Here is a 12,895-nt window from a genome sequence, read left to right as displayed (position 1 = left end):
ATTTGAACAGTTTTAAAAAGTCAGATGATGGATGGATGTTCTGAGAGGATTGCCACTTATTACTCGTGATGGTGACGTGACGTGACTTCCTGTTAAATGGGGCGCAGATGCAAATATCTTTGTATTTCCGTGGCCTTTCTACTTTTACTACCGGTTCACTTCGCGTTCGCTTTGCAATTCAATGTCAGTTTTGCTCTTCTTTGCACTTTTTCCTAAGTCTCAACATTTTTTTTTTTTTTACATCGTGGTAATCAAAACTGAATGCGTTATTCCAAATGTGGTCTTACCAAGTTGTTATGAAGTAGTGTTAACACTTCATGTCATCTTGATGCTATCCCTCTGTTAGGTTGGTTGATTCTCTGTCATTCTTGGGTTGGGCCTGAGACTTTGCCTTCTTAACTTTGGTCATTCTGGGAATCGGGGTGGATGTTCTGGGGTAGAGATTTGGTTCCAAGAAGAGATCAGAAGGAAGGACTCAAGGCTTCTTTTTCTTTTCTTTGGTTCAGGGACAGATTCAGTCCTTCTGCCCCCCAGCCTGTCCTCATCTCTTCCACACACCGTCATTATCAAAGGAGAAGAGATTTCTTTAAGTTGCTCCCTCCCAAAGGGATCTTCTGCAAAATCGTTCTTATTCTACTGCAAGGATCAATCGGACGTACCAATCAAACATGGAGATATCCATAAAAATACCCTCATTCTGAAGACTGCGGATCTGGATTCAGGCCAAACAAAGATAGTATGTACATGTATGTTCTGGGAACCATCTGGTGGACGCCAATTTTCTTCCAACAGTAACCAGCTGGTCTTCTCAATCATTGGTAAGATTAATATTTATTTCGAGAAATACTTAAATCAAAGGCAGTGCCAATGCTCAACCTATGAAAATACAGCAGCTCCATAGATGGAAGGCGTAGACATTTTGGTGAGGTACAATGTTTAGTACTATAAGGGGCCCAGGCCACTCCTGAGAGAAGGAGTGGAACAGCTGCCAGTTTGAACTGAGGTAACAGAATGTGAGGCAACTGGCAATTGGAACAGAGTTTTTTTTCAGGTGGGGAGGGAGAGTAGAACTCCTTTGTGTCAGAGGGTGTTAATTATTGTATAAGAAATACTAATGATCTGATGGTCATTTTGAAAAATCCTTTCTTAGCAAGCCCGTAGAAGCCAAGAGGAACATACGTGACACATTTCAAGTTTGTAGGCTTTGTGCTTTTGGAGATTTTGTGATGAGTAAGTGGTACTTGGCTTTTATATATATGTAGATTACAGGTAGAATTTTTTGTTTTATTTGCCACAGCCTGGAACTCAACAAAATTAACACTCTAGGTTCTAATTTGGTACTCTGTCGCTAGATGCTGGAGAGTTAAAGAAAAGTCACCACAAACTTTTTACCAAAAATGAAACTGTCATAAACAAACTGAGCCCTGTGATTTTTCTAGTTGCTGAAATATAGCAAGAGAGAGAGAGAGAAGTGGGGAATTTTTGTTTCTTGACCTGAGGCAGGATTTTTTTTAAACAAGGAAAGATTTATTGTAATTTCCCCCCTAAATTAAAGTAAAATAAATTTTCCTCTTTCGTTTTCCACTTTAAATCTCATTTTGCAGAATATCACTGCTTTGCTTCATACAAATGGTATCTTAGGGCCAAGGAGGCACTGTGGATGATTTGAGGAAACTTCTCTGCTTCACAGTAGACATTAATTTATCTCCGAACTCTTTATGCAGACGGCCCCCCTTCCCCAGAGCTGAGAGTGGATCCGTTGTCCCAGAGGGTGAAGGAAGGTGACCCCCTGCTCTTCCTCTGCTCAACGGAAGGAGACAACGCAGAGAAGAAGTTCCACTTCTACAAGGATGGGGTGGAGATCACCAGCAGCTATGAAGGTCTTAGGAAGGAGTCCAGTGATCTCTCAGATCCTCTTCAAAATGGCTCTCTGAGAATCCCGCATGCCACCTTCAACCACAGTGGGGAATTTGCTTGCAGTTATGAGGAAAATATAAAAGGGCGCTGGGTCATGACTTCTTGGAGCCAGGGAGTGACGGTCACAGGTGAGTCCGTCGGGGGAAGGATGGATGGGATGAATTCTTGGGATGTGAGACCATCAGGAACTCCCACCACCACAGGGTACACTAGGAAGGACAAAGGAAGTCCCGGGGAAAGGCAAATTGGCTTCTGTGGGGTTGCTAAGTAAACTCCACAGAGGCATCCATGAGAAATGCAGAAGTGAGTTTGCTGTAAGAGATTATTTCAACCAGAGATTTAAAATGATCCAAACCTTGAAGAACGGGATGGGTTAAGACATTCTGATAAGAAATACTAAATCATCCTTTTTTTTTTCTTACTCAAACCAGTGTGGACCCAAGATTCAGATCCTATGTGGAGATATTCCCGGATGGCGATTCTTCTTATAATCCTGCTGGTTCCACTTGCCTTTTATTGCTGGATAAAGAAGAGGAGTAAGTGAAGCAGTTTGGGTTCAAGGGTTCCCTTAGCTGGAGTCCTAGAATGACAGAGGAGGGGGAAGGAGAACCAGGCCTGGATTTGAGAGAGACAGGGAGAAAATACACGAGGAAGATGGAAATAAACCATTTCATGTTTCTCTTTATTTTTATTGCTGCCTTGGAAGAATCTCAGCTTGCAGACAAGAAAGAGGAAGAAGGTGGCCGTGGAAAAGTGACGTGCAGTCAGGTGAGGCAAGTGAGGCACAGCCTCACCGCTCTCATCATGAAAAGAAAAAAAAATGTAAAAGGAAAAAGCTGAGCTAGTTGCTGCCTCACCATGGATGACTCTGCTTAACTGTTTTAAAAAGCCTCTAAAAGAGTGACTTTAGGCGTTTTATGATCACTCGAGCAGAGTTAAGCAAGGGTTAAAAGCCTAAAAATTCCTGACATAGGTGAGGCACACAGTTCTCCTGCCTCATAGTAGAGGGTGCTTTTTTGGAGGCTTTTTTCCAACAGTTAAGCAGAGTCATCAACAGAAGCCAGGCAAAGAGCCGTGCTGTAGCACACACACTTTCCCGCAGCCTCTTTCTTTTGGAAGTCTTGGATCGGCTCCCCTCCGGCTTCTCTGCCTCTCCTCTCACCCTAGCTTGCCAGCAGGAAGTGAGTGGGTGGGCTTTATTGCATTCCAGGCATTTTCCACCTAGACAGCAGGCTGCATTTGCAATGGTGGAGGTGTTTGGGGAAGGCAGCAGGGGAATGGGGGAGATGGCAGAGGAGCTGCTTTCAAGCCACTGGAAAAGATATCCAATCCAACTTTTGTGTATGTGTGTGTGTGTTTGTTTGAGAGTGAGTGAGAGAGGGAAGGGAGTAGGAGAGATAGTCTAATCCAGTTTCTCTCTGTGTGTTTGTGTTTGTGTGTGTGTATGTGTATGTGTGTTTAAGAGAGGGGGAGGAAGAGAGAGAGGGAGGGAGGAGGGGAAGGGAGAAGAAAAAGAAAATGAAAAAAGGAAAATTATTTCGCAAAGGAGAAAAACATGCTGTCATTTTAAATCGGAACTGAGCATGCCTGGCTGTGGAATTCTGGGAGTTGAAGTCCACAAGTCTAAAAATATTTGAAACCCACCACTGTGTCAGTGCCTCACCAGCCATAAACCTCACCACACGTCACTGCCTTGGAATGATGGAGCCTCCAGCAGCAACAGCAGTTAGACCCTCTCCTGTCAAGGTAGCTGGTGGGATTAATGAGTGACTTCAACCCTCTCCAGAGAAAGATCCCTTCACAATGGAGAGTGAAGTTATGTTCCTTAAATCCCCACTAATGACTTACAGTTTCCTGTGGAGTCATCTGACTGTCATTGTGTAGAAACAAGAGGGGCGCAGGTGGGCTTTAGAGTGCCTGAACTACTCCGTTGTAATGTTGGTAGATAGCTGAATTTCAACAATTTCAAGCAGTATTTACTTTCCATAAGTTCTCTTGATTTCTGTGAATAGCTGTTTTTTGTTCTTTCACTTGCTTGATTTCAGCCCAAAAAATTAGGCATTGTAGGACCCCTAGATATGCCGTTATGACCTTCAGCCTAACAAATTATACGTTGGCCATAAAATTAAATGATCTTGAAGCCCACAGAAAAAAATACAAACAGAAAAAGTATATTTCAGACCACTAGGTATCTTAGAAGCCATTAAAGAGTCCTCCAATTTGGAGGGGGAGGGGGAGTTTTAGGGGGATGTGCTTGCGGGTTTGTCAACAGCATCTCAACACCATCAACAATCTGAGCGTCAAGACTCTGACTAATGAACTCAAGCAACTCAGAACCCTAAGACTTGGCTCCTTCTCTAAGGAGGACATTGTATCGGCACAGCTTCAATGGAAAGCCAAGTCGAGATCTCTCCCACGGTTTCAGTAGAATTGAACTAGGAAATAACCCCATCCTAAGCGTCACAGGTCACATTGGCCAATTATGTTAATTGGCAGGCTCTTCAGGCACTCACTCATCTCCCATCCTTATCGCTGGAGATGACCTCGGTTCTGAGAAGAAAGCTCTTGGTTGTGTCTAGTGATGCATTCTGGCCTCCTTCCCCCCTGTGTGGCAAACGAGGACAGAGAGATGGCGGAGGTTAGGATCAGTCCGAAGTTGACAGTGAGACAAGAAACTAGACTGGGTCAGGTCTGATGCCGAAGGTCAATCTTTCTGTTCCTTGATGGGCTGGCAATCTTTCTAGGCTGTAGCAGATGTATCAAGCTTATTTGTTTCTAAAAATGCTGTAAAATGGTGGAGAAATGCCATGTTCTCAGCGGCTTCCTCATCTGCCGGCAGATTGAACAACGTCTTCTCATTCCCTCATTTTTCCCAGGACTCTGAGGCCTCCTACAACTGCATCCAGGACTCCTTCACTCCGTCTCCTCCTGGATCAACATGGAAGAACCATGCTACACAAGGGAAAACAGAGGAGACATTTTACTATAACTTTGTGCCTCAACTCAAAAAGGAGTCATAAAATGGGGCAAACTTCACTTAACAAATGTCTCACTTTAGCAACAGAAACTTTGGGCTCAACTGTGGTCAGAAGCTGAGGACTCCCTGAATATATAGAGCAAAAAAGTTATCCAGGCTCAACAGGAGCATTGTGAGGTAAATCACTGAGCGCACAGAGCTCACAGAAGAAAAAGGCGGGAAAAAAGGGAACCTCCCCCGCCACACACCCAGTAACCAATCCCAGCACAGATTGCCTCACCAAAGAGCCAGCACACTTATTTTTTGTTTTTTAGATGTTTTAACGTTTTATTAAGTTATAAGATAAGATACAAAATACAAAAGTAAATAGGAAAGCAGTGAGGGAAAAGTTGGGGGGGGGGTGAGGAAGAGTTGGGAAAAAGAAGCGTTGACTTCAAATTCCCTCTGTCACAGTTAAATAAGTCATTTACATCAAATCACATTTTTTTTGTTTTTTCATACTAATATAAACTAGCCATTTCTATAAGGTTCTAACAATCCAATCAGTAGAACCCAAAATCAAAGTTTCATTCTTTTCCACCTCAAGCACAAAGTTCAGAAGCGGTTTCCATGTGGAAAGAAAGTATATCCAAAATTATATCCAAAATTCCTTGCCCACTGAATCATGCAGTGTTTTACATGTTCGCTCTCAAAATTCAGTTGCAATAACATTTTATAAATCTTAGCAATATGTTCATCCTTTCTGTTAGATACTTGCTCTAACTACAGTGGTTTCCACCAAGGTCCTCTGTTCTGGTGAGAACAGAGGTTTAATCCTATTGGTCGGAGGGTCTGACCGCTCCCTATAAAAGGGCTGCTGTCAGACTCAACCTTCGCTGGATTGTTCTCACTTGTTGTACTTAATAAAGAGCTGTTGTTCCTGTTAAGCCTGTGTGTTCCTATCCATTACCTGATCTAACAGTTTCCACACAGTAAGATTTCCAGTTCATTTTTAACAAAATAAAACCCATAATTCTCTTATCCAACTTGAATCTTTTTTCCAGTTGTTGGTAGGTAAACCAATGGCAAACGTAACCATCCGATTCAAGTCCTTTCCTTGTTTTTGTCTTTGAAGATGTTTTGCTTCTCATCCCAGAAGCTTCTTCAGCTCCGATAGAGTAGTAGGGAATGGGAGGATGTACAGTATATTCCTTGCAAACATCTGGCAGTTTGCATCCTTTTAGAGCACTGGGTGTCAAACTCAAGGCCTGGGGGCTGGATCCAGCCCATGGGGTGCTTAGATCTGCTAAGATGCAGGGCTGCCCTGGAAACAACGAAGGACCAGCCTGCAGTGCCTCTGCCAGCAAAAATGGAGCATAGGAGGGCTGCAAGTGGTTCTTCTGAGCTCTGTTTCGCTGGCAGAGGTTGCAGGAGGCCATTGCGGCCAAAAATGGAGCTCGCAAGGTTCCAAGGGCAGCACTCCCAAGCTTCATTTTTGCCGGCACAGGGTTGCAGGACACGGTCACAGCTGAAAATGGAGCTCAGGAGCCCTTGGTTGGCCAGAACACAAGTTATGTTGAGCTGGCCATGCCCACCCCAGCCCCAGAAGGTCAAACACAATTTTTGCGCGTGCAAAATTTTTCGGTAGTCACGCTGATGTAGGAACCCACCCCTGAATGTGGGGATCCAGAAACTATCCTTGATTTAGAAACAACAACAACAACAACTCTGCTCTTGAATTACATTCTGGATTTTACAATGATGTTGACCCCACCCACCATCTGTGCCGGAGACCCTCCTTCTCCATCCTGGACTCATCCGCAACCGGACCCAGAAACTGAACTCAGAAACTCAGAAATGGAGGCTTTCCCACAGCGCATCTCTACTTTGGCTTTTATTTTGCTTTTTCTCTGACATTTAAGCTTCACTGGAGATCTCAACTCCATGCAACATGCAGTCATCAAAAACACTGAAGGAGGACAATGTACCCAGGGAGGTACACATTAAATTTCTCAGAAAAACTACAAGAGATGAAATTCTGAGTGCACAAAGGGGGCAAGCTTTGAAATATCAAGATAGGGAAATAACCATTCTGAAACAGATCCCCAAGAAAGTGAGGGAGAAAAGGAAAAGTTATTCGCAATTAGCAAAGAAACTTTACCAGAAGGGGGTGTGGTTCAGATGGCTGATGCTTGAAGGTATGTTAATATTCTGGGACGACACTAGAGTTAGAATTAATACACCCATAGAGGCGCAGGCCTTTATGGAAAAAAATAGAGCACTTCTAGATAAACCAGATGATCCTACAACAGACATGCAGGACACGGGAGGGGCCGGAGCTCTGCTGGCAGGGGGAGATGGGGCAATACCGAGAAAACTCAGATCACAAAAATGAGTAAGAAAATCTGCTTGATACAAATTGATTGAAATCATTAACTGAATTTACATGCTGACTATATATTGTTATTTAGTATCAAATTTTCTGTAAATGTATACTATGAGTATGGAGGGAGGGGACACCTGCCGCACATTGCAACTGCCAAAATTTGTAACCTTTCCATTACCCCTTTCCTTTTTTATTTCCTAAAAAAACCACTAAAACTTTGTTTAAAAAAAAAAACACCAAAGGAGGGAAAAAAATAATTGTAGGCTTAATAAAACATATCTCTCAGAAATGTGACAGTGAGAAGGGGGTCATCACTTAGGAGGACCCAGAAACACTCCACCTCCTGCATATGCATGTGTGACCCCCCCACCATCCACGCGCATGTGGGCACCGCCCCCCACGCATGTGTGCACATCTCCCAGCAGAGACCCCAAAATCAGCTGATTGGCTAAAAAAGTGTAGGCACATGCGCAGGGGAGCTGACCTGAGCGACGGCCTGCAGTGATGGCTCCGTGTGCCCCCTGTGGCATGACTGCCATAGGTTCGCCATCGGAGTTATAGGAGAGAGATTAGATTGCCCCTATAGATTAAAAGGCCAATTATGAAGAAGATTTTTAAAAAGTATGTTACGAAGAGAAGAAATTATAATGAAAATCTTCTCCCCAGCGGGCTCAAGTCTATATTGAGATAGAACTGATATTCGGTGAAAATATTTACATTTAGTAACTGAAGCAGTGACGTTTGTGCAGAGAGAACACGCCATTATACCTGATTGATTGGAGAGTGCTGGTGCCTGTGTGAGGCAATCTGTGCTGTGATTGGTTCCTGGGGTGTGGAGGGAGAGGTTCCCTTTTTTCCCGCCTTTTTCTTCTGTGAGCTCTGTGATTTACCACATGATGTTCCTGTTGAGCCTGACTAACTTTTTTGCTCTGTATATTCAGGGAGTCCTCAACCTTCGACCACAATAGAGACCAAAATTTCCATTGCTAAGTGAGACATTTGTTAAGGGAATTTTGCCCCGTTTTAAGACCTTTCTTACCATTCTTAAGTGAATGGCTTCAGTTGTTCATTTAGTGACAAGGGGACTTTTCCATTAAATTTGCTTATCAGAAGGTCGCAAAAGGGGATCACGTGACCCCGGGACACTGCAACCGTCATAAGTATGAATCAGTGGCCAAGCCTCTCAATTTTGATCATGGGAATGACCAATGTGGAAAATGGTCATAAGTCACTTTTTTCACTGGCGTTGTAATTTCAAACGGTCACTAAATAACCTGTTGTAAGACAAGGACTAGCTGTAAGTTGTAAAATGTATTTATTTGTGTAAAACTACAAGTTTGTGTCAGCGTCTCTGACTCCATTTGGACACCAGCTGTACAATTCCCTGACAGACTCCTAGAATAAGATTATGCCCAGGATTTTGCCCTATTTGATGTTTTTTCTGCCGTAAACTGAATTCAGCTGCCCCTCGTCATTTCTTCAAGGGGGATGTCCATGTCTAGGCCTGATAAGGAACTGGGCCGAGGGAGGCACATTTTGCTGCAATCTGGGATGACTTTGCTGCCTCCTTTTTGGTTAGAACACAATGTCACTGTACAATATCCCCTCTTCTTCCCGTTGCGTAAGACGGTTCTTCCTTGTTGATCCAGGAAGAGACGGAGTGAAGGAGTCCCGGATGCAACTGTAAGTGACCTCAGAGTCCTAGGGAAAGTGAGACAATAGAACAAATGAGCTGGAAGGGACCTTGGAGGTCTTCTAGTCCAGCCCCCTGTTCAAGCAGGAGAACCTATACTATTTCAGAGAAGTGACTGTCTCTAGACTCTTCTTCTGAGAAGCCATTGCTCATTCTGCCTGCAGGTGAGGAATCCACTGAGAACATGGGATTTCTCCATCATTTTATAACATTTTTAGAATAAATACGATCGACACCTCAGCTATGGCCTAGAAAGATTGCCAGCCCCTCAAAGAAGGAGAAGGATTGACCTTCAGCATCAGACCTGACCCAGACTATTTTCCAGTCTCATATTCTGGAGGGTTTGGAGATGCTCCTGAGAAACCCACATGGCCAATCCCCTGAAACTTCCCCCCGACACTTAATTATAGGAATCTTTAATGCCTTCTAAGAAACTTGGCTTTTGAAAAAAAAACCATTTCTGTGTGTGTGGGCTTCAAGGCCATTCAATTTCTTGGCCAACACACAATTGTGTAGACGGAAAGCCATAAAGAGAATTATTCGGCTTCCTCACTTTTAAAGAAACATCTAATACTTGCAAAATTCCTAAATTCTTTGGTTGAACCTAAGCAAGTCAAGAAAATTAGAGCAGATGTTTAGAGAGCTAAAGACAAACGGTCTTTATGGAAAGTAAATCAGGTTTGCATTGAAGGGTTGAAGTTCAGAAGCTCTGAATACTATCCACATCAATCCTGTTTTTTTATGGCAGTTGGGAGACTCCAGAGGTCACCATCAATAGTGGGGGATAAAACTTGGTTTCACTCTCCAAGGTAAACAGGCCTGTAAACATATACTTCCCTGATTAAAGTCACCCATGAATCCCACCAGCTACCTTGACAGGTGAGGAAGTAGCTGCTGTTGCTGCTTGAAGCTCCGTCACTGCAAGATCATTTCTTTCCTCTTTCTTTTCCACGAGCTGCAATTGTCCCTGGGATGCTGATGCTTCCAAGGGAGAAATAATAATAATAATGATTAAAAAAAGAAAGATAAAATGGTTTCTTTCCATCGATCTCACATATTGTTCGCCCTTCTTTCTCTAGGGCCTTGCTCTCCTTTCCTGCCTCCCCAGAGAATCTCTCAGCCAACATCTCCAACCCCATCAGGAGCCACATCTAGGACTCCAGGTGAGGGAACCCTTGAACCCAAACCCTTCACTTACTGATCTTCTTCTTCCAGCAATAAAAGGCAAAGGGAACCAGCAGGATTATAAGGATTATAAGAGGAATCGCCATCCAGGAATATATCAAAATAGGATCTGAATCACGGGTCAAAACTGGTTTGAGTAACAAAAAAGAAAAATGATTTAGTATTTTAGGCAGAACATTTTTACTCTGCCTGTTATTGAAGGTTTAAAATCCATTAAATCTACAGATGAAACAGACCCCCCCCCCCTTTTTTTTTAATCAAGCTCAGTTCTGGATTTTTCATGGACCTCTCTGTGGAGCTAGTTAACAATCCCACAAAACTCATTTGTTTTTCTCCAGGACTTTCTTTGTCCTTCATGCCTTTCATGGAGGTCTCAAGATTGAACCAAATCCAAATCTCCTACCTGGCTCAACTGTGACGTTCACTGCCTGGCTCAAAGAAGACTTGACCCATCGGCTGCTTCTCTTTTCTTCATAACTGCAAGCAAATTCTCCATTGTGGTTGAAGGAGGCATGAGGGATTCTCAGAGAGGCATTTTGAAGAGGATTTGTGGCTTCACTGGAGGGTTCCAGAAGACCTTCTTCCCTGGAGGGGATCTCCACCCCATCCTTGTAGAAATGGAACTTCTTCTCTGCGTTGTCTCCTTCCGTTGAGCAGAGGAAGACCAAGGGGTCACCTTCCTTCACCCTCTGGGACAACGGTTCCACTCTCAGCAATGGGGAAGGGAGGCCATCTGCACAAAATGTTCACAAGGGAGATATATTAATGTCTACTTTGAAGCAGAGGAGTTTCCTCAAATCATCCAGAGTATCTCCTTGAATCTAAGGTACCATTTCTATGAGGCAAAGCAGTGATATTTCAGATAATGGAGGTTAAAATGGAAAATAAGGAAGGAGAATGAATGTGACTTTAGCTTAGAGTGAAAATAACACAAAGTCTACCCCTTTTCACACAAGAGAGAATGGACCAAAAAATCATTACCTCTATCTTCCCATCAACTGAATCTTCCAATTGAAGAAAAGCAAATTTCTGTAATAGGCAGTACAGTACACAAAATGTATAAGTAGGTGGATATGAAGCATTCAAAGCCAAATACTACTCACTCATCATGAGATCTTGAGAACTGTAATGCCTACAAACTTGAAATTTGGCATGTATGTTTATCTTGGCTTCTAGGTGCTCACTAAGAAAGGATTCTTCGAAATGATCATCAGATCATTAGTATTTTTTATACAGCAATTAACACACTCTGATGTTAAGGCATTCTACTCCCTCATCCCACTTGAAAAGAACCCTGTTCCAACTGCCAGTTGCCTCACATTCAGTTCAAACTGGCAGACGTTCCACTCCCTCACTCAGGAGCCGTATGGGGCTCCTTACAGTACCAAACATCGGTATCTCACCAAGATGTCTACACCCTCCACCTATGGAATGGCTTCCGGACTCAAGGTGGGGGGAGTGATATTCCTTTATGTATTTCAATCATTGATCTCACCACTGAGCCAACAGATTAAATTGGAGTGAATTGGATTTCTCCTAAATTGCCCGATCACATAGTTTCGTCGCGAAGCACAGGTATCCAGCTACTGTTGTCATAGCCATAATATCCCATTGGGGAGATATTTTTCTCATGGAAAGAACATCCTGCTAACCATTTTCTTGCAGGAGGTGTCATTTATTTAGCGATGGGTTTACTTCTTTTGTATTTTGTTTACTGGATTTATTTTTGAAAGGTCTATTGTGCATTTTCATAGCTTTCTATGAGCATTGAGCATTGTGCTACCCTTTGCTATGAATATTTTAGGGTAATAAATATTCATCTTACCAACCACTGAGAAGACCAGCTCATTACTTTCGGGAGAATAAGTCCCTCCCCGCGATGTTTCCATGATCTTGCATATACACTTTATCTTTATTTGGCTAGAGTTCAGATTTCCAGTCCTGAGGTTGAATGTATTGTTATGGAGATTTTGATCTTCAATTGGTAAGTCGGATTGATCCTTACAGTAGAAAAGGAACCTCCCTGTATGAGATCCCTGGGGATTCCCTGACTTGACTTCCTTGGAGAGGGAGCAATTCAAGGAAATCTCTTCTCCTTTAATAACAACATTGCTTGGGAGAGATGAGGACAGCCTGGGGGCTGTTAGAGATGAACCTGAAGAAAGAAAGAGAAGCCATTGAGTCCTTCCTTCTGATCTCCTCCAGGAACCAAATCTCTACACCAGAACATCCACCCCGATTCCCAGGATGACTCCCATCCATCATCTGCTCTGAGGATCCTTGACCCATTGCTTCCTCTTGCCAGGACAGAAGTTGGACCAAAAAGGACCAACACTGCAAATGAAAGATTCTCCTACCCTTGATACCCTGGCTTGCATCCAAGATTTCAACCCTCCCTGATCTTTTAGGACCATCTTCCTTTCTGCTCTCCTTCATTTGCAGGCCATTCTTCATTTTATATTGGAAGAAGAAGTTGTTGAGGTGGACATTTTTTAGAAGGGTCCATCTTAGACTCACCAGGGACATGAACAGAAGGATTTGCAGGGTTATCTGGTAAAAACAGCTATTCGTTCTTCAGTTTGGCAAAGTTTATCAAACCAAAGATTAGATAATCTCGTGTTGGCTCTTCAGGGAGACTCAGAGATGTGTCTCCATGAAGGGAGGCACCTCAACAGGGTTTGATCATAGCCATCTGCAGATGCCTCCTGAAGAAGCAACAAGGACTGGATTCACCCATTGCACCAACCCAAGTGGAAAA

The 12,895-nt window shown here is 43.2% G+C and overlaps 1 protein-coding gene across 1 annotated transcript in view; it reads right to left on the bottom strand.

Moving 5' to 3' along the window:
• LOC309400636 (uncharacterized protein) overlaps positions 1–12,026 on the bottom strand; it is a gene marked incomplete at its 5' end in the record, with an annotated part of 53,284 nt that extends 41,258 nt beyond the window's left edge. Inside the window, 4 exons of the mRNA XM_081969196.1 lie at positions 9,824–9,933; positions 10,151–10,264; positions 10,541–10,870; positions 11,963–12,026. Of these exons, the coding sequence (XP_081825322.1) occupies positions 9,824–9,933; positions 10,151–10,264; positions 10,541–10,870; positions 11,963–12,026 (618 nt within the window). The remainder of the gene's footprint in view (positions 1–9,823; positions 9,934–10,150; positions 10,265–10,540; positions 10,871–11,962) is intronic.
• Positions 12,027–12,895: the final 869 nt, after the last annotated feature.

This window comes from Natrix helvetica (genome assembly GCF_964273705.1).
Source record: "Natrix helvetica genome assembly, chromosome: W".
Lineage (NCBI taxonomy): Eukaryota > Metazoa > Chordata > Lepidosauria > Squamata > Natricidae > Natrix > Natrix helvetica.
The sequence above is the reverse complement of the archived record's forward strand: the minus strand, read 5'-3'. Positions and strand labels throughout refer to the sequence as shown.